General features: G+C 45.4%; 1 protein-coding gene and 1 long non-coding RNA gene across 13 annotated transcripts in view; one reads left to right on the forward strand and one right to left on the reverse strand.

The window, feature by feature from the left end:
- Positions 1 to 4,182: 4,182 nt before the first annotated feature.
- Positions 4,183 to 22,279, reverse strand: part of LOC146336246 (zona pellucida sperm-binding protein 3-like) — a 33,294-nt gene continuing 15,197 nt past the window's right edge. For all 11 annotated transcript variants that reach the window (XM_084819444.1, XM_084819447.1, XM_084819446.1 and 8 more), the window contains 6 exons: positions 16,903 to 17,083; positions 13,865 to 13,967; positions 11,287 to 11,378; positions 8,924 to 9,018; positions 7,569 to 7,649; positions 4,183 to 4,495 (listed from right to left, as the gene is read on the reverse strand). In XM_084819444.1, the coding sequence (XP_084675570.1) occupies positions 4,212 to 4,495; positions 7,569 to 7,649; positions 8,924 to 9,018; positions 11,287 to 11,378; positions 13,865 to 13,967; positions 16,903 to 17,083 (836 nt within the window). In that variant the 3' untranslated portion in view covers positions 4,183 to 4,211. The remainder of the gene's footprint in view (positions 4,496 to 7,568; positions 7,650 to 8,923; positions 9,019 to 11,286; positions 11,379 to 13,864; positions 13,968 to 16,902; positions 17,084 to 22,279) is intronic.
- LOC146336247 (uncharacterized) lies at positions 12,506 to 21,731 on the forward strand. Of its 2 annotated transcripts, XR_014785707.1 has the most exons (4): positions 12,506 to 12,655; positions 13,487 to 13,573; positions 14,638 to 14,707; positions 18,254 to 21,731. It is a non-coding gene; the product is annotated as an uncharacterized LOC146336247 (long non-coding RNA). The 2 variants fall into 2 exon arrangements; XR_014785706.1 differs by having other exon boundaries at positions 12,506 to 13,573.

The raw sequence follows: 22,279 nt of genomic DNA on the forward strand, positions 1-22,279 counted from the left end.
TCAGCTAAATGCTCAATTGCTTGGATTAAAGCCATGTTTAAACTCTTGTCTTTTAAGTGCAGCACCTCCTCCACTTTATTTTAGTCCCTCACACTCCCACCATTTTCCATGTATCTCACTGTATTTAGCCTGTGCCACTGATTTATAAATGCCTTTAACCTTTGCAGTGCTAACGTCTCTTGGACATACAATTCTAATTCCCCTGTTGCATGGTTTTCATTTTAATTCTTTCATAAACAAATAATTGCTTTCAATGACCTTGACTGTTGTCACTGACATCCTTAGCTTTTGGGGTGTCAGTTTTTCCTCCATGCCCAGTGGAGGAACACCAAAGTATCATGTGTGTGCTCAGTTTACATGCACATGCATCCATGTGATTCAACGCATATATCATAACAGCATGTCAGTGCATTTTGAGGGATTTAAAATGCCAGCTATCCAGAGGTGTAGAGGTCAATCTTGAAGTTCAGGCACTCATCATGTCTCTCCACAGAGCCACAGCCCCAAGGAGAGTCCAACATCGCAGGCAGCTGTGTTGATCCACATCAACAAACCAATTATAGCAGATTTCATCTCCACCAAGAACAGGGGGGAATCCACACTTACGCTTTTCTCCATTTCTGAAGAGGTCTCCTGTAAATCAAATGTGCTGTAATTGCCCATTCAAGGCCAAGCCACCCCAAAATACTTCACATCACAACAGGGAACAATAGACTGTAGCTGGAAAAATCCATTTCTCTCCCAGCTACTATGAGGATTACAGCTAAGCTCAGAGGGAACAGGGAAGTTTGAAGGGTGACGCAGATGTCAGCATCCTTGCTAATAAAAAAAAAAGTCCCAGTGCTGCATCCCTGAGAGCCCTGCCTCCACGACCATCTCTACACCAGCCTAAAATCCTGCATTTAAAACAGGGCTTTCTGCTTCCATTTTAAATGCAAGATCACGAGGGACGTGCTTCCTTCCCCTCCTTCCCCCCCTTACCTGAATCTTCCATATATTTCATTACACAGCCACTAGCTGGTGCTGTGGTTTAGCTCCACTTACTGTGGCTTTTCCTTTTTCACAAGGGAACTCAAACGGAACTCAAGCCCGGTAATTTGAGAGCTCATTATCTCCTATCTTTTAAAAAATGGAATAAAGGCCATTTTGTTTGGGAGACGTGCCCTGGAGGTTGACAACATCATCCAAAGGGCAACTAAAGAATGAGCAATCTCAATAGTGGAATAAAAGCTCTGTGTGAAGAAGCCCCATGCTATACTTTAAGACACTGCTGCTGCCATGACGTTGGAAGCACTACTGGTCTACTCATCACTGCACAAACTATAAAACTGTTTCTTGGGGTTTTCTGCAAAATGTGGGATTTTTCAAGCTGATACAAACAAAGAAGGAGTAGGAGTAGCCTAAAACAACCTATCATTTTTCAGTGCAGATGGGTTTTTGCAACCTAACCAATGTGTTATTCATTCCTTCAGACAGGAAGCCAGCTGTAACCAAACATGTTTGTCGACGGCTCAGTATCTGCCACATTTAAAATTTTGCTTTTGCAATTCATGCTCCATCCTACTCAAAGGAGTTAGTTGTGGTTTCTGGTCATCCCATGGGAAACTTCCCGCCATTAGTGTCTCTTCCAAAAAAGTCTGTGCCATCTTCCAGTTATTAACTGAGTGGTTGTACAATGTTGCACAAAAAACCTCTATAAAATGTAGCAGAAACAGCTTTAAAGTAACCATAACGTTCAGCAAAATAGGGGAAAAAATGATCGGACATAATACTAAATGCTGGAATTGCAAAGGACAGAGAGGAAGATTATTTGCCTGATGCGGAAAGAATTGCATGTTTCCCAGTCCCACTGTCCTCTTTACTTGCTATGCAAAGCTACCAGCCTACCTCTGCCATTGTTCAGCAGCCTTACCCAACCTGGCACCCTCCAGAAATGTTGGACTACCATGCTAGCAAGAAATGTTAGCTTGGAATGATGAGCATTGCAAGTCAACCCACCTGGAGGGCAATAGCTGGGGTAAGGCCGCTGCACATGGTGTCCTCTTCTGCCCACTGTGGGCCAAAGACAAAATTCTGAAATAGCCGCTGCTCATTAGGAGCTCCTTACACTGGGCTATACAAAAACCTACAGAAGGCATATTTGTGTAGGAAAAGAGCAAGTTAACAATATGAGAGGCTGCTCTATTTCACATTGACTGACAGCATGTTACATTATTATTATTATTATTATTATTATTATTATTATTATTATTATTATTATTTCTATATCACCCAATAGCTGAAGCTCTCTGGGTGGTTCACAAAAATTAAAAAACACAAATACAAGATAATGAAACACAGTATTAAAATGTTAACATACAAAATTCAAAAAACTTTAAACAGCTAAAAACAATTTCACTAAGATACTTGGCCGTGATAAAGACAGCTGAGATAAATGCCCCATCATATACCATTAAATGCCTAGGAGTAGAGGGCAGTCTTAACCTGCACTGAAAAAGATGGCTGTGCTGGCGCCAGGCGGGCCTCAGTGGAGCGATTGTTCCACAACTGGAAAGCCACCACTGAGAAGACCCTCTTCCTCACTGCCACCTTCAGAGCTTCCCTCAGAGAAGGTCTCCAATTTTGATTATAGTGTCTGGGTAGGTTCAGGTCAGGAGAGGTGCTTTGTCAGGTATTGTGGTCCCATGCCATGTGGCATCTTATGGTCACATTGCGATGGGCTCCTGGCACCATCAACATGGAGTTGAGCTTGATATGACTAGAGAACGGGTGAATCTGTTGTCAAGCTCACGTTCTAATTTTTCCACTGTTAATTGTGCTCTGTCCCATTTCCACATCTGATTGCAAATTATTTTTTGGTGTGCATGAAAATTCATATGTATTTTCATGTGCATTTTGCAAAATATGTACTCTTTCAATTGTAGACTTTTTTTTTGCAAACTGCATCATAAAGTTCAGAAAAGTACAGATTTTAAGGTCTAAGGGTGTTGTGGTTCATGTTTAGGTTCAGGAAGTGCGAACTTGGTACGTTCACACTGAAATGCAAACTTAACTAAAGTTTCACCCGTCCCTAGGCACAACTGTTTTCAGTGCAAGCCTATAGTAACTGTGGCAGTTGGTGGTAACTACGCTGACTGGCCTGCATTAGGTATATTTTAAATCTCACACCCACATCCAGTGTAGACTTAGGCACCACAGGAACAAGAGGCATTTCACACACTGACTGTATTGTAAAGAATAAAACCAAGCAATGACTTGCATGTATGAATGGCCTACCCCATATGTGGCCCCACAGAGAGCAATCATCCCAAAGCTGTTTTCAGTGGCACACTGCACATTCAACATGGAAGCCATACCTAGTCTTCCTCTGTAATCACTTGCATGTGTGAACCAGCCACTAGCTGATGTAGCAAGTTATGTGATGACTCTGCCTTGGTGAACCAGCCTGGCTGGTCTGCGTTGAACATGGTGTTTCACTACTGATTGCTATTTGACCATTCCTTTTCACACTGGCCTGCTGTGAATTTTTTAAATGGACCATGTATCTAGGGCAGAAGTTCAGAACCCCAGATCTGGCCCTTCCAGGTGTCCCATGGACCATGTCCCCCTTTCCCCAGTAGCCAACCATTGGAGGTTTCATGGCTTTTGTGCAATCCCACATTCTTAAAGGTTGAAATGCCTCTAACGCTTAGTTAATGACAAGAGCTTTACATTAAAATAGGCTTGCCTCTTTTGCCTTTGGCCCCGCCCACCAATGGAGCTTCTCCAAAAATGCCCCCCCAAGGGCTTCTCTGAAAATGATTTCCGCCCTCAGGCTGAAAGACATTCAACACCCCTGATCGAGGGGTTGGCATTTAATTAGTTTAATAACTGTTGTCCTTTCACACATTCTATAATGTGGCTTTTGCCAAGCTGGGGCCCTCCAGTTGTGTTGGACTGCCGCCCCACCAGCAGGGCTGGGGAATGCTGGGAATTGTAGTCCAACACAACTAGAAGGGACCAAGTTGGGGAAGGCTGCTATAGGACGCTACTTTTGAAAGCAGCTCATCGCTGTGTGTTCAGAGTAGCATCATTGAATGGAGTAAGCCAAGTAGAAGATAAAAGATTTGCTAGAGCAGTAAACTAGCAGCAAGTTAGGAAGTAACTTAGGATTTGAGGCAAAAATGATCTACAGCCCAATTTAGGAAAGGTGCAATACTTTTTATTTTTTCTTAAGGCTTCTCTGGGGTGTCACTCTTGAGCTTGCAGTAGTCTAGGCTTGTTTCCTTCTCTGTGTCTTCAGCAGCTGCAAGGGCCCCCACCATCGTCTGCAGCTCTGTATGGTAAGGCTGCTCCTTCTGGTTCGTCAGGAGCTTGTGTCCTTTACCAGGTCGCGAATAACGCAAGAAAGCCAAGATCAGAGCCACGAGGGTTCCCACGAAGAGGGCAGCCAACACACAGCTGCCCACAAAGGAAATACTCACTAACAGCAGCTTCTTCATGGTGTAGCATCGTCCTGTAGAGGGCAATAATTTAGGGGTCTCAGACAAAATGGCTCCTAGGATGCTTCCAGCTGGGGGTGTTGTGGCACCATCCCTCTGCCTCATCCATGGAATTTTATCAGGGGTCCAGATGATGACGACATCTTCCACTTGTAACCCTCCCATGTTTTCCCACCATGAGCTTTTCTACACGACGCTGTTAAATTGCTGTATCTACTTTCGGTTTCATCGCCGAATTGAGCTCTGAGCTCTGAAAAGGAGCTTTTCCTTTCCTGCTTTGCCACTACATAACCTCTAGGTGGTTCAAAAGGAGCTTTTCCTTTCCTGCATTGAGCAGGGGGTTGGACTCGATGGCCTTGTAGGCGCCTTCCAACCCTACTATTCTATGATTCTATGGTGCTAGAGGAATAGCACAGAATAGCACAAATACACACATAGGAAAATACCTTTTCTTTCGCATTCAGAAATAATACTCCATTTTCCCCAACTCTAAAACCCCCAGGAAAGTGCTCTTAAAAACAGAAACAGAACTGGAAGATTATGACATCATCTAAAGAACCCATAAACAACCATGAGTACAGAATCACGAGTGCACAATAAATATCTCATGTAGAAAAGCTCCACTTCTTCTGTCTCTCTCATACTGCAGAAAATCCATTAAGAAAGAAGAGATGGAATAGCTTATACATTACTACCAGTAGTGCTCAGAGGCCTCCATCTGGAAACACCCCTACTTAGAAGTATTTGCAAGGGGTTTTGGTATTACTTAGTACTTAATACAAGGTAAAAAGGTCTCCCCAACCAGTTGTGTCCGACTCTAGGATGCGGTGCTCATCCCCGTTTCTAAGCCGAAAAGCCAGCGCTGTCTGAAGACGCTTCCGTGGTCATGTGGCCGGCATGACTAAACACCGAGGTGCACGGAACGCTGTTACTTAATACAAGAGCCACAAACAAATTCAAAGATACATAGATCAAGAATGTCAAAGGATAAAGTCCTTTAAAATGAGGAAGATCTGATGGAATCTTCAATCTTATTATTCCAAAAAGCAACAGATTAAGTCCATTTTCCTGCTGACCTACATGGATTCCATTACGGTTCCTTAAGTTACAAGTGAATTTAATCACAGCAATATTTAGTAGCACTGTACCTCTGAATTGCTGCAATGGGGAGAAAGGCAGCAACAGATTACTGCAGCCTTCATGCAGTTTGACTGTGTATGTGTGTGTGGGTGTACGCGCACGCTTCCCAGAAGCATCTCCAGCCTGTCCCAAATTTGGGTCCCTGATGTTGTTGGACTTCTTAGTTCTGGTGCCCCATTTATGGAATGTGGTCCCTAAGGAGGCTCGCCTGGTGCCTACATTGTTATCTTTTCAGTGCCAAGCAAAGACTTTTCACCCAGGGGTTTTAGAAACTTGGTTCTTTAGATTTTCTGGCTGTGTGGTATCTAACCTATTCTATATATCTTTTTAACCATTTACATTGCATTTTGTTCTTTTAACCACATCCTTTTAACATTTATTGTGTTTTTAATTGATCCAGTAATAAAACTAATTAAATAAGATTATATATCCCATCATCCCGTACCATTGGCCATGCTGGCTGGAATTATGGGAGCTATAATCCAATAACATGGGGACTGAAAATTGGGAAAGGCAGACGGCTACTGAGAAAATGGACTGCTAATCCAGTCCAGCAGGGCTCTTCCGTAAGACGCCGTTTTAAGCTCCCGTGTATCACATGTAATATTTACCCTAAAAGTCACCTTATCCTATATTCCCATCATTCCCTGGCTGGGGGCAGTATGCGCTGTGCAAAATTACTCAACTGTCCACATCCCCACCATTATGAGCCAACAATGTGATGTGGCTGCAAAAAAGGCAAATGCTATTTTGGGCTGCATTAATAGAAGTATAGCTTCCAAATCCCGGGAAGTACTAGTTCCTCTCTACTCAGCACTGGTTAGGCGTCATCTGGAGTACTGTGTCCAGTTCTGGGCACCACACCTTAAGAAGGATGCAGACAAACCTTGTAGGCCCCTTCCAACCCTACTATTCTATGATTCTATAATCTCCAATTTGAGATTGGAGATAACAGTAGGGATTCCTGGGGGGGGGGGGCTGTCTTGGAGGCCAAGCCCCACCCCTGGGAGGAACTCAAGGAGGTTCTGCAAGCTGAATGCAAGACCTCCACAGGCCGGATGTTCCACATCCCTGCCTTATATAAAAGCAGTAGCATTTATTAGTAATGCAAGGACACCCTTTGATAACTGGTAATATATAAGTACTTGAGATCTTGCTTTGGTCTGACCAGGAGTGACTTCAGGAGCAAACATTTGGTGGGGTTGCGGGGGAGAGAAGAAATGCTGTACCCCCATTAATATTCACTACATTGCATCAAATTGCTTTAAGACCCAGCCTTTGGCCCTTCTTCTGTTTTAACCATGAATCTTGGGGGCATCTTAAAGGCTAGATTTATTGTAGCATAAGCTTCCACAGACTAGAGTCCACTCAGCTGTGTGCGCAACGATGCATGAATTCGTATTTAAGGAGCAAGACTGGAATGCCAAAAGATGCAAGAGCAGAAGGCTCATACACCTGAGCTTTGCAGACAGATGTGAAACCAGGCCAGAACAGCAGCCATTCACACCAGTTGCAAGTGTCTTGCCTTTCACTAATCTGTAGTGGTAGGGATCCATTGTCTTTCAGTGAAGACCTAGCAGCCTTCCCCAACTCTTAACATTATAGGGTGGGGTATAAATGTTTTAAATAAATAAATAAAACCCCAGAGTCCTCCAGATGTGTTGGACTAAATCTCCCAGCACCCGCCATGGCTGGGAGATACTGGAAGTTGTAGTCCAAACCACCTGGAGGGCACCAGGTTGGGGAAAGATGAGCTAGCCCATTTCTGGTAAACTAGTATGTCTGCTAATAGCCATCCCCAACTGCAGACTTAGGCCTGAAGTTCACCTCTGATGACAGCAAGATGGGTCCCATTCTCCATATCCTTCCAGGGTTGCCTAGTTCAGATGGCTCTCCTGCAATTGGTTAAGCCCCATAAGAAACTAAGAAAATAGGAAAAAGACCAACCTTCAAACCAGGGGACATCTTCTTTGCGTACCATCAGAGGACCAACCACTTTGCTGTGCAATCTCCCTTCACCGAAAAATGCTGTTTGGGACAAACAAGTTGTGGTTAGGGGTGAGGGGATGCCTTGGAAGGCAGCCAAGAACATCAAGTATTTTAAGGTACTTCTGTCTCCTTTACTTCTCCCTGCACTGAAAAAGTTAGATTTTAATAAGCATTCAGGCAGCGCTCTGTCCAGTGCTTATGACATAGGTGGACAGACTTCAAGTTTGAAGGATCTACTTTCTTTTTTACTTGAACCTCAAAATCCACCAAACCAGGGTTAGATGAAAAAAAGGAGGGGCCAGGGGGACAAAACCATACACTCAGAATTAAGGAAATGGGTGCTTTTGTGTTTCCGTTTTGGTTTTCATCTGTTTTACTTCATTTTTGCACCCTAATTTAGGATGGGAGGGGAACCCTTATTGCTGAGGCTATTGTTAAACAACTGGGAGTCATCAACCCTTGCCAAACTACTGCAAATCTCCCAGAGATCTAACAGTGGATCCCGATGTACTTTCTGTCCACATACAGTGACAGTGTGATAGAGATTTGGTCCAGTGCCTACATGTGATATCTTATCCAGCAAGTTCAAAAGGGCTATAGTGACCGTCCCTTCTCCACCTTTTAAATGAAAGCCAACAGGATGGATACCCGTGATATTGTGGTCACAGTAAGCCCCTCGGCATCCTACCCATTTCGTCTCACCGATGCAGCCTATGCAGCTGAGTGTCTGTGATTTGTCATGTTAAGGGTGGTAACCCTACATCACCCTTCCTTAGGACAGTCCTCTCCAACATGGCAGGGCAAGCAAAGAAACCCCAGCTTCAGCGATGTGCTAGTTGTCAGACCACTGAACAAAACCATTACCACCACGCAGGGCTGGTGTCAAGAGCAGACATGGTCAGGCATCTGCTGAGGGCCCACACCCCAGCAGGGGCCTGCTGACAAGAGCCCCCTGGAATTGCTCCCCCTCTTCACCACTGCACCCTGCTTGTTCCGCTGCCTCTTGCTTTGACCCAGACAGTGGCTGTGGTGAGGAGGAGGAGCAGGAGATGCCGCAGCCTCCTTGCTCCCTGGCTCTCTGCCTGCCAAGCAAGCCAGTGGCAGCAAGGAGGAGGAAGAGGGGGAGGAGCGAGAGCAGGTGATGACAATGGTGGTGAGAAGGTAGATTCAGTGACGGAAGGCCCCTTGGAGGGTGCCTTGCCCCAGGGCCCTCAAAAAGCTGGAGCTGGCCCTGCCATCACCTCCCCAAGCTCTCCACAGACGCTTCAGAGATTGTTCGGCTTAAAAGTAGACAAAGACCAGCTTGCGAGTACCTCTGTGGCTTCCGGGAGGAGGGGATTCCAAGGGGCAGTAGCTGTCACAACAGTGGCAGACAGTGGTCTTGGATGGTTCATCTACATTCTTCCACCTAGAGGAGACGGGTTTTAAAAATGTTAAGTGTTTCTAATATTGTATTATTCTGATATTTTTATAGTTTTGTTATTTTATTGTTTTTGGAGCAGGGGTGTGTGTGTGTTACGATTATAAACCACTCCAAGGGTATTTGTCAGTTGGGTGATATATACATTTAACAAATAAATGTTTAGAAATCCATTACAGGAAATATGCAGCAATGATAGGGCAAGCTGCTCATTGCCCACACCTGTGCCATGAAGCCCCAACTGCCTATTTTTGGGACAGCCGCTTTGGGAAGAGGGAACATTCTTCAGAGAAGAGGTCCTCAACTCTTTCCCCACCTACCATTTTCCATTGCTTCGCCTGCCTGCCCCCACAAATTCCAGTTGGATGTTTGTGTCATGGCAAGTACACAAGGAAGAAAACAGCTTGGGGGGGGGGTAGAGTTAAGAGCCTCCTCAAAGAAAGGTGGAGGCTACTGTAGGTATGTTTTGCATTACAAACAACAACTAGGAGTCGGGCACTTTCGTTATGGGCATTCAGGGCCGACACTGGCATGCAGCAGAGTGAAGAAGCAACCAGCTTCAAGGATGGGAGATCTATAATGGCAGGAATTGTTGCCTGAATGGTACAGCTAGATTTTGTAGACCAGCCTTCCCCAACCTGGTGCCCTCCAGATGTGCTGGACTGCAATTCTCATCTTTCCCAGCCAGAATTCTGCTCTGGCAGGGAGCACTTGAGTTCTGCTCCAGGCAGCTGAGCATCTAGGGCAGGGATGCAGAGCCTCTTCCAAATACTGCCGCATTCCGTTTCAGAGAGGCTCTCGGGGGGTGCAATCCAATGGTGGGCACGGCCAAAGGCAAAAGGGGTGGCACAAAATACCCCAAATACCAGCATATTGTATCTTAAAGCTCTGACAGCCAGTAACTAAGCTTTAGGAGAGGTTTTTCAACCTTTCAGAATGGGGTAGGGGTGGGGGAACTGCACAAAAGCTGGGGAACTACCAAATGATTGGTGGTTGGGGGAAAGGGGGTGGGACCAGGGGAAAGGGGTGTGGCCTTCTTGGGAACCCCAGGGGGCCAGATTGGGACCTCCATGGGGCTAGATTTGGCCCAAAGCCTCAGGTTCTGCACTCCTGGTCTAAGGCCAGCACTGCAAGCTACATTCAACTTGTCCGTGCATGCCGCTCTAAAAGAGGAAACCAAGGTAGTATTTTCACCTCCACCCCGATCCCTTGTATAAGGAGTTCTGACAAATTTTAAGACCCTGGGACGACGACACCAAATCCTTAAGCTGGCAAGAACAACACCAATTCGACTGCTTTCTCCAACTCTCTTCCCCCACCTACAGGCACTCTAGTTTGTTCCACTCTCCCGTCCTTTGCACCAGTCCAATGGAGGTGCTACAGGGGTGCCATTTGTGGCCCCTTTGCCTGAGATTCAGTGGGTGGGCACAAGGCCTTTTCCATCGTGGTACCAAGACTGTGGCATTCCTCCAGTGGGAGGTCCACCTGGCCCCATCTATACTTGGTGCTTCACCTTGTATTTTGGAATCTTTCAATTGATAAATTCTACAGCTGAGCATTTTATTTCATGCCTGTTTTATTGCTAGATTTTTGCTAACGTTTTATTGAAAGGCATTTTTATCCTATGCATGAACAATCTCCCACCTGTTTGCCTCCCCTGCCCACCCACCCAGCCACACACACACACACACACACACACACACTTAAAAACTAGCCATTAAAAATCAACCATCACATTACCTGGCAGGGCCCAGTTGGGAAGGCTGCAAACCCCCCTCTGCCATATCTTCTTAAGACTTAACTATGCAGACATTCTGAATACAACATCCAGTCAGCCTTCCTCCCTCTCCTATCCCTCACCCCTCCCACCCACCTGCTTTTTGTAACATCTTGCCTGATGAAGAGATCTAGGGATCCCAAAAACTTGCACATTTTTAAATTGGGCTAATAAAGATATTAAACTATTTGATTTTGTCTTACAGCCAACATGGCTGCCTTTGTTTTTTATTCATCATCATAAAAAACTCTCCTGAGTTACAGCTAAAGTTTGCACAATTGACACCCCCTCTGGCATGGTCCAGTGACATCTAATCTGTGTACAGCCCCAAGAATCAACCCCAAACACTTTTACATTTTCCAGAACTTCTTTGCCTCGTATATACCAGCCATTTTGTATTGCATTAAACAGTACTGAGATACTTCAGGTATTTGGAAATGGAATAACAAGAATGTGTAACTTAAGGGCTTAGAGCTAACCTGGAGGAGATGCTGTCAAAGTGACAAGCTTTCTTGCCAGGGCTTGTGGGAATCTGTTGACTCCATGCTGTGAGGAGGCAGTGAATATAGATCTGGAGGAGAGCAGGGGGAAAGGAGTATTTTTGCAGTAAAGTTGAGACAGTTACAAGGAATTTTTGCAACATTACTGTGCTTGGCTAATTAAGTCTTCATTAGGACAAAACTGCACAACCACCAAGCCACATTTTTTACACCAGTTTTAGGAGTAATGGTTTCACCAATGTAGGAAACAAGGGCCGATCTACACTTACGGGTTTTTTCGCTTCTGATGAGGTTTCACCACCTGTCTTTCACACTACGCAGTACCCGCCTCGAACTGGAACCGGAATTTCCCGTTTCTATGCTCCCGCTTTCAATACCCTGATATCCTGATATTTCCCTTTAATGTGCTCTGATTTTCCGCCTTCGCTACCGTATCTGGTCGTAGTCCCCTCCCCTGCCTGTCCATATATGGCGGTGTTTGTGTTTCCCTCCTGTCCAATCACAGCTCTCGACGGCCCCATGTCGTCTTCCGGCTACTGATCACATAGCTTCCTCAGCACTCAATGTTTCCTCGGCAACAAGCAACGGGCTGGATGTGCGTGCACTTGTCTGATCTCAGAAGCTAAGCAGGGTCGGCCCCGGTCAGTAGTTGGATGGATGACCGCCTGAAAATCAGGCTTCCTGCATTGAGCAGGGGGTTGTTCTATCCCTTCAAATGAGACTACGTTTTACCCCCTTCTATCCCCCGCTTTGGCTGTTTTTTTTAATTAAGGCATTATCTTCGAAGAATCATGCCTTCTCTGCAATTTCCCCACCCCTAATTCAGGCATGATCTTCGAACATTCGAATCTTCGAAGATTCGAAAATTCGAAGATCATGCCTGAATTAGGGGGAAAAAATCGCGGAGAAGGAACGATTCTTCAAAGATAATGCCTTAATTAAAAAAAAAAAAAAGAAAGCCGAAGGGGGTAAAACTTAGTCTCATTTGAAGAGATAGAACAACCCCCTGCTCAGTGTAGGAAGCCTGATTCCCAGGCAGTTGCTCATCCAACTACTGACTGGGGCAGACCCTGCTTAGCTTCCGAGATCAGACAAGCGCATGCACATCCAGCCCTTTGCTTGTTGCCGAGGAAACACTGAGTGCTGAGGAAGCTATGCAATCAGTAGCCGGAAGACGACATGGGGCCATCGAGAGCTGTGAGCGTGGTGGGCGTGGAATCAGCAGAAACAGGAAGAGTTTCTGATCCTCTAAAAAGGAGCCTCTGTTTTTAAGAGCAGGAAAACAGCACAGCGCTCGAGTGTGAACCGAGTTTGCGCATTCGATGAAGCACCACAGTGGGGAAAATGGGTGAGTGTGGATAATCACGTTTTAATGTGAGAGCGTTTAACCCGACAGGGCACCGAATTCATTGCGATGAAGGGCGCAATGTAGATCAGCCCCAAGATAAAAGCCAGCACCAGTGGAAAGATCTAAATTTGCACTATTGCAATTTTTAAACTGAAGGGCTAAAAAGCCTGGGAAAAAAGTGTTCACCTGGCACTGAAATGACCACAACATAGGTGCCAGATAAGCCTTTCTGGGGGGGGGGGGGGCATTCCACTGTACTAGTCAGAATTCTTGAGCCATCATTTGTGCCAGTTTACCATTTGGCTCCTCCCTTCCCAGAACTGTCTCCCATCCGCTGTTGAATTCCACTTACCTGCAGCCAAGGGAGAGGGAAGTAAATGCAAATCCCTCTCTATTCGGATAGTTCGCATTCCTGTATCCAAGGTCAGAGGCAGTGCTCCGACCTTGGACCCAGGAGTCTGAGCTCCCCACCCCCACCCCCTCGCAGCCAGCAGGGAGAGAACCATGCCGGCTGCCTCTCCAAGATTGAAAAGGCAAGGAGGGAAAGTGGGCGGTTCTGTGGGTGGGGAGGGGAGTGGGGAGGCCAGCTTATGAAGAATCCTCCAGCCTCCCCAGCCTCCTTCCCTCCTGCTCCGTAGAGCCCCAGCTAGACAAGTGAAAATGCCAGTCTAGCAAAAATGCAGAGCAGCAAGAGAACAGAGGTGAAGATCACCTCGGCGCTCTTCCTGTTCTGCAAAGGATGCCCGTCACCCTCCCAGTTCAGAGGCTGACGGGCATCCCAATAGGATTGCATCCTCAAATGTTTTGCGTAACTTGTTCTGCTTTTCCTAGTGAGGGGAAGGCAGGTAGCTCTAGGATCCTGAAGCTCTCCACCACACTCAGCGACTAGAACTCTTCATCAGACTTCCAAGATGCCAGGTAATGCCTACACCCTCCTCTTAGCCTAGACTTTTACACCCATAAGGATAAGACATTTAGTTCTCAATCAAGACCAAGATTTTCAGGATGCTGAATTGTACAGTAAACACTACATCCTGTATTTAAAGAATGCAGTTATGGAAGTCACACAGCCCTGGCTTCATCCACCCTAGTCCTCCTGCAACAGGGCACCCTTGAGAGTGGATTCAAGGTTCTCTTACTTCAAGATAGCTCCTTTCGCAGTTGTATTTGAGAACACATCAACTGGCTGCTTCTGAGACAGATTCCTACCTCATCCGATTCACCAGACAGCAAGAAGGCAGGCAGTGTGAACACAATTGCAGCGTCTTCTTTACGGAACCAGGTGGCATCTGCATCCCCAGCGTACAGGCATCTGCCAAGTAAATTAGAACCAGCAAAGGATGAACATGTACCAAAATCTGTTACAGCAGGAGCAGGGAAGCTGTGGCCCTCCAGATGTTGATGGACTACAACTCACATGATCACTGAGCAGGACCACCCTGGCTGGGGCTGATGGGCATTGGAGTCCAAAAGCATTTGGAGAGCCCCAACTTCCCCTCCCCGGCTTTACAGCCTTCTAAAGGCTGCAGACCATGTATTAACTAGACAGGTGCCTTTTGCCAAGTTGGACCGTGTGCCGGTCCATCTAGTCCAGCACAAGGCAGTGGCTTTCTAGCATCCTAGGCAGGGTTTTCTTCCCAACTGTGCTATCCAAGAGCCTTTTAACTGGAGGGACCATGGATTGATTCTGGGACCTTCTGCATGGAGAGCAGGCGTTCTACATGTTACAACTCCAGTCCACATCCTGGTTGTTCACTGGATGGTATTCCATGGCTGATGAGTGCATCCAGCACAGCTTGAAGTCTCCCTACCCATGACATAAGCACTGGACAGGTCCTTGCCTGAGAGGTTATTAAAATCTAACTTTTATAGTGCAGGAAGATGTAAGGGTGACAAAACTAACTTAAAATATGTGCTGTTCTTGCCTGCCTTCCAAGGTACCTTCTTACTGCTAAATACAATCTGTTTGTCCCAAACAACAGTTTTAGGTGAAGGAAGACTGCACAGGAAAGTGATTGGCCCTCTGAGTGTGCATAAAGAAGATGTTCCCTGGTTAGTTTTTTCCTAGTTTTTTTAAATCTCTTTTGGGACCGGGGCTTAGCCAGTTCCAGGACAGCTATCTGAAATGGGCAACCCTGGAAGAATAGGGAGAATGAGACCCATCTTGCTGTCATCAAAGGTGAACTTCAGGCCTAAGTCTGCAGCTGGAGATGGCAGTAACAAGCATGCTAGGTTACCATAAACAGGTTAGCCCAATCTGGTGTTCTCCAGCTGTGTTGGACTACAACTTTCAACATGGGAGTTGTAGTCCAACACATCTGGAGGGCACCAAGCTGGGGAAGGCTGACATAGGATCAGACTCTAATGGTGCCATCTGCATAGCGGTTTGGGGTATACTTCATAATACGATGAATCCTGCCCCCCCCCCCCCGTTCCCGTGATGACAGAAGCTATTTATTTGTTATACACATTTGTACCTTGCCTAGTGGCTCAAGGCAGCTAACAATAAAAACACACTCAATATAAGAACACTATAAACTGAAAATAGCCAGATTAAAAACATTCTCCTCGAGTGGTCAGATGTCTGTTGAAAGATAGGATCTTTGCCTCATGGCAAAGAGCCAACAGAAGGGGCAAGTCAGACTTCCACAGAGAGGGAGTTTCAGAGCCTGGGTGCAGCAAAGACCGCATCCTACAAATCAACCTGGGAGCGGGGGAAATGATTTTCCCTAGTGATGGAACCCATTCATTACAAGGGTTCCCCCAAAAATAATTACTGAGAACCTCCTGACACACCCTAGTCTGTCCAGCTCTTTGGGGAGTTTCTGAGCCCTGTTACCAAGGTCTCTGCAGCCCAGGCCTAGGGAAAAAAAGATAAAAAGAAAGGTGCTTGGGGTTTGCTTGCCCAAAGCCCTAAAACACAAAAGCCTTAGGAGAATCCTAAAAACACGTATGCTGACTTTGTAACCATGTGGTCCTTCACATGGGGAAGAGTTTAGTGAGAATTTCCTTTTAACACAACACAGCCAAATGTCCAAATATAAAAAAAGGGGGGGGGGGCTAGGGAAGGCAACAATCACACACGGAATTCCAAATAAAAAATTAATAAACGTAGCTAGTTACATGTTACCTACTTGAGTAGAGTCATGGGTTCCAGAGCATATGCAGAGTTCATTGCCGAGAGGATGGTCCGAGAGAGTCTTAGTCTTGGTTTCCAGTTAGATGTTACACGGAAGGTGCCGAGGACTGAGAAAACTGTTTACTTTTATGGGATTCTGAGTTCAGTAAATGCCCCAGAGACTGACTTATTTTGTCAAAAAATGTGATACCCTCCATTTCTGAGGTCAGTGGTTTGGCCAGCAAATCAACAAATTACTTAGTGGCTGGATCCACCTTCCTAGTGACCTTAAGCTTGAATGATAAAGAAGCTGACCAGTTCTGTTGGGGCAAACCTTGTGCAAAAGAACTCAAGTTCTGGATGTGTATTGGGAAAGAGTTGAGATAAGGCTATTCAGGTATCCCAGCATGGTGCCAATTCACCAAACACTCTAGAGGGCACTGTTGTTGTTGTAGTTATTATTAATTACATTTATATCCGGCCTTTTTTCCCCTTGCAAGGAACTCATGGCGGTTTATATAGTACTCCTCTTCTCCATTTTATCCTCACAACAACCCTGTGAGGTAGGTTAGGCTGAGAGCCAGTGACTGGCCCAAAGTCTCCCAGCAAGCTTCATGGTCAAATGGGGACTAGAACCTAGACCTCCCTAGTCCAACACTCTAACCACTACCCCACACTGTTGAGCTATACAGGACTTTGTCACACAACCAAATACAGTGTCCTGCATTACAGTATCCCAAACCAAATACACTGTCCTGCATTTCAACCAAATACAACCTTCCCCAATCTGATGCCTTCCGGAGGTGTTGGACTACAACTTCCATCATCCCCAGCCAGCATGGAGGAGGGCAGCACATTGGGCAAGCCTGGCATGGGCAGAGATGGTACCATCTCTGCCTATGCCAGGCTTGGCCAATGAACTGGACAAGATGAATTGCACAAGATAATTGCGCGGGCCATTAGTATACATGACAGGAGGAGTCACTGCTCCCTTTGCTCCATTTCTGGATTAGTGAGGAGGGTTGGAAGCACCTCATGGAGATTCCCTGTTGAAGCACCCTCTGTGGGAGATGAAAGGCCTCCATCAGTCCACCTCCCTCCACCCACAGAGCCGTGGCTGCTCACTCACCCATGGTTGTCCACGATTATGTAGACACGCCTGGCATGGGTTCGGTGTTCTGTATCAGTCCCATAGCACTCATCAATGAACAGCTTGGGGAACAGGCCTGGCCTGGCCTGCACTCTTGCCTCGATGCGCATTGCAGAGCCTTCAACATATTCGCCAGGTTCTACGGGAACACTGAGATCCTCTGAGGGTGGTGGGGAGACAGAGATAGGGTGAGCACTCACCAATCACCAAAAAAGAGGACATGCACCACTAAAAAAAGGAGGACAGCGATTTGCATAAAATCTGCATATGCTCATGTATCTGTATTAGGGATGTCAGAGAATTCCGCCATGGATCACGGTGAGGCCGAATGCCAGTGCATTCGGTCCCCCGAAATCTGTGGCGGAACAGCCTGCCCCCCCGCCCCCCCGCGGATCCCCCCCAGGAAGAGACTTACCTGGGGCGGATCTTCCGGGCAGCAGCGGCGGCGGTGGCTGCAGCAGCTGGTCTTCCGACCGGCTGCCGCCATTTGCAGTTTGTTTGTTTGTTTGTTTTTTTACAGAGACGTGATAGGCTATGTAAGTTTTTACGTAGCCTAAAACGTCTGGGTAAAAAAAAAAAAGGCATATGGAAATGGCGGCAGCTACGGCCGCCGCCATTTGTGTACATGCTTTTGTTTTTTACCCAGACATGATAGGTTTTTTACCTAAAACGACTGGGTAAAAAAAAGAAAAAAAAAGTGCCATTTGCATTCCTTATTTTGGGCCGTCTTAGTCTACATAAATATTTACGTAGACTAAGATGGCGAAAATAAGGGGAACGCAAATAGCGTCTGCTACGCTCGCGTTCCCCTTATTTTCGCCGTCTTAGTCTACGTAAATATTTACGTAGATTAAGACGGCAAAAATAAGGAACGCAAATGGCGGCAGCCATAGCCGCCGCCATTTGCGTACACAGTTTCCGCCCACCCCCGAGCCCTCTGCGGACGGAAATCTGGCTGCGGACGGCTCTGGCCTGGCTGGGCCTGGCTGGCTGCTCCGCAGAGCTGCCGCGGAGCACAGAGGCCGCAGAGGATTCCGGGGGGGAGGAACAGAGCTCCTCCCCTCCCGTCGAGGATTCCGGTGGGAGGGATGGAACGCCTCCCCCCCACCATCAGCATAATCCGTGAAAGGTAAGTGACTTTCGTACATCCCTAATCTGTATAGATGCAAATTTAGAAATAGTTGTAAAGTGTTTCTATCTGAATTATAACATCTCACCATAGTGAGAAAGACTGTGATCAGATGACCTATGTGCCTGCCTGTACAGTCGGCTGTTCAGGTGCTAACAATTGATGGACAGTAGTTCTTACGCTTCTTCATCTTTAAACCAGAATTGGACGAACCGCCCTTCAAACAGAGGACTGCCTTCCATAAAAGAGGATATGTGGCTGCCGCAGATAGAGGGTCCCACTCTCATTTCCTAGTGAATGGCGTTAGAGGCATGCTGTCTTTGATTCCAAGAACACTTCATTTCTTCAGCACCTCAAACATTTCAAGCGGGATTCTATAGATTTTTCAAATCTAGGCATTAGCAGATTAGTAAAAGATGTAGCAGAAAACCAGCGATAGTGCCAGAGAGATGAGGCCAGGGTTGTTATCCACTGTGACTTTATGGAAAGATGGGATGGGAACGATTAACAGAAGAGCTCCTGCTAAGGGTTCCATCCAGCATGGAACAGGTGCCTGGTAGTGCTGTGGGGTGGATGGAGGGAGAGGATATTGTTCTCCATTCCAGCCTTCCTGAAACATTCCTCGCTTTGTGTTACACAGAGCTCAGCGACTCAAATTTGGGTCTGCCTGCCACAGAACTGAGCACTTCGTTACCATATTTTTATGGGAGGTTTTTACAAAGTGGGAAAGGAAAGAGGCATCCTTAACACTGGTTCAGAAACTGCTTTGTTGAAATAGGGGCTGGAGAAGGAGTTTGACAAGTACAGCAACCGACTTCTGGTTGGAACCAATGTCGCCCTCGCAGCATTCCGTGGAGCCTCCGCGGGACGCTATCTCAAATAGCTTTTTAAAAGGTTGAAAAACCTTTTCATCTCCCCCCTGAAATTAAAAAGGGGGGCAAGGCAGCATCTGGATGAGATCTTGGAGAAAAGTACTCTGTGCGAAGCAGCCGGGGGGGAGGGGGGCTGGATTCCGAGACTGCCCTCCCAGAGCTTAACCATCACAAAAAGCTGTTTTGAAACTCCTATTTAATAGGAGAAAATAGGGCTGACATGTTCCATTGTAATATATGGATTAAGAAATATCAACAACATCTGAGGGATGGTTTACGAAATATCAACAATATTTGAGAATATCTGAGGACCTGCAAGGTTTGTTTGAAGAGAAACATGGCTACAGTGTGGAGAAAGAAAGGAACTGCATCACTGCCCACTCCTCCGGTACCTCCTTTGGCAAAGGCTCCAAAAACCGAAGATACAGGGAATTATTTACTCTGATAAAAACTTTTATCTTCACAATTTGCAGAGCAAGCTAAGAGGTTGGATTCAATTCAAAATTCCACCACCACCCTGCAAAGGGCTGTGGATTTAATTAACACTTCTTGGCAAAAAATGGAGGTGAAGGTTAATGAGCTGAAAGATAGGCTGACAACGAATGAAACTACGACACAAGCTTTTAAAAAAAATTTCTCTGTCAGAATTTCCCAACGGGAGGCTTTCACGCGCAGATCCAATGTATGTATTATTGGTATTAAAATTTGCCTAGTGATATAAATTTGCCTACCTTTGTAGACAAGCTTTTGCATGAGATACTCCCTGTGCCATCTGATTATTTACTGGATATTGAGCAGGCATTTCATGTGCCAAATGCTAAAGGGACTGGCTATACAATTATAGTCCAATTTGCAAGAATCTCCACAAAGAATTATATCCTATGTTTGGCAAGAGAGGGTGGAAGTCTTTTTTGGAAACAAGATAAAGTTATGTTATTTCCAGATTACGTCAAAGAGGTGGCTGATAAAAGAAGGCAATTTATCAAGGCGAAAAATCTGGCAAAACAAATGAACTTACAATATCACTTAAAATATCCTGCTACATTTTGCATTGTTTCTGAAGGTCAGATGAAGAAATTCCTAAATCATGAAATGGCGGAGGCATGGCTGAACATAAAAATGTGTGAGATTTCTGTTCCAGCCCCATGAACTGGAATCTTTAAACAAGTTTTGTTAACTGTCTATGTTTAGTCTGTATGATTCAGGCTAGGCCAGATTATACATATATATTATACATATATTCGTTTGCTTTCTTTCATCTTTCATCTTTTTTATTTTTCTTTAAATTCTCATTCTCTAAAATGGATATGATATGCTGTATTTAAATGTATTGTTTGAGGGTGTATTGTGGACACTCATTTATATATCTAGTATAAAATATATTACTGACTGTTGTAAGGTTGCTTCCAAGCTTTATTATTATATAACATTATAATTTCATATTATTATTATTATTATCATTACTATAAGACTACTTAGTAAGATTTTTCATTGGTTAAACTGTTAAGCTTTATTATTACTATTATATTCTAACTTAAGGGCAATATATGGTTACTGGGAATGAATTGTAGGCCTGCTTCCTTGCTATAAGACTGATGATATGGTATTGAAATGTAAGGTTGATTATTAAATTGTAATATTGCTAATGTTATAGGTATAGTTTTTAAAGTAGAATAGGATCTGAAGCCCGTGTGTATTGGAGTTTAAATTTAACCCTTTAAAAAAGGAAAAATTTCCTTCCCCCCCTCTTTTTTTCTTCCCCTCCCCCCCTTTCTTCTCCTTTTCATTATTGTTGTGTCCTCCTAAGAATATTGTATTGTTGGGAAATTGCAGTTATTGATCAGGTTGTTGGTATTGTTTATTTCATTTATAAAGACAAAAATAAATTAAAAGTATTAAAAAAAAACAAGTACAGCAACCAAGGTAGTTCCATTTCACATAGAGAACGTGAAGATTAGACAAAGGATGTTCAGACTCCATACTCATACTGTCTGAAAACACCGCCTTCCACTGGTGTTGATCCTACATCTTGATATTCCCTTACAAGTTTATTTTGCTGTTACTGTTAACTCTTGACCGCTGTTTGTAATCAGACATTAGACCAGTCTGGTTACAAACCATGTGTTGTTATGGGTTGGTCTGAATGACCTTTCAGGGTATCATACAAACCACTACCTCTGATTGCAAATCACAAAGAGATTCAGGATCCCTTCCAACTCTGATTTTGGACTCATATGATGTCTGTAAGTAGAGCTTTCAGTGTGGGTGCCCCAAGGCGATTCCTCATCTTAGACCTGGCAAAGGACAATTGATAGCCAGTAACATTCTGGTGATACGTTTCAGTGGGAACTAGGATGGCCCAAGGCAGCATAGGTGAAGGATAGAGATGACTCCATCTTTCTTCTCCTCCAACTCCTGCCCACCCAAACAATGGGAGCAGGCAAGCGAGGTCTGTGTGTATAGAAGGAGGTTAGAGCAGGAACTGAGATCAAGAGGCAGCGGGCAGGAAATCTTATGGTGCTATGGGTTTCCCCTAGAAACCTGGTGAGGAACAGGAGTCTGCTGGAATGTTAATGCTGTGAACCCTCTTCTTATGAGCAGCTTGCATATAATAGTGTAAATACTTGTATTTATTTAAAATTATTTTTGGCTGCCTTTAAGGGTGGACCTTTCTCCACTCAAATGCCTTTATAAACCTTATCACAAAAACGCCGTAAGTCTCCAGTTATTTCCTTCTAAGAAAATTGTACTCTGGGTCAGTAATGGAACCATGAAACTTCTCACTCCTGGAAAGTGGGGTGTATGTGTGTAACAATGAGCTTCTCTCGATGAGGCTGTTTAACCCACCATTTCTACTTCCGGTTTCGTTGCAGAATTAAGATCGGATCTCTACATAAAGTTATTTTCCTTTCCTGCCTTTCCATACTTTCCAGTATATAACCTCTAGGCAGTGCTGTAATGCAACTACACTGGTGGGGACTTGTGGGATGCCAAAAACTACTGGATTTTCCCCACTCCAACACCCTCACTCCCAAGTGCTTTTAAAAAACAAACGAAACTGAATGGTGACAATATCCTCTAAAGTACCTGTAAACAGGGATGTACAAAAGTCACTTTCCTTTTCGAAGGGTGACATTCGTGGTGAGGGGGAGGCGCTCCGTCCCTCCCCCCAAAATTCTGTCCAGCCGGCTCCGCTCTGCAGAGATTCCTCAGAGCTGCTGGCCAGGGCCACCCGCAGCCGGACATCCGGCCGCTGGGCAACCTGCAGGGATGCAAATGGCGGCTGCCGTAGCCGCTATTTGCGTCTCTGTATTTTGCCGTGATAGGCTACGTAAATATTTATGTAGCCTATCAT

The sequence above is a fragment of the Heloderma suspectum genome, chromosome 13 (assembly GCF_057233095.1).
Source record: "Heloderma suspectum isolate Gila_16-S chromosome 13, 16-S_ref, whole genome shotgun sequence".
Lineage (NCBI taxonomy): Eukaryota > Metazoa > Chordata > Lepidosauria > Squamata > Helodermatidae > Heloderma > Heloderma suspectum.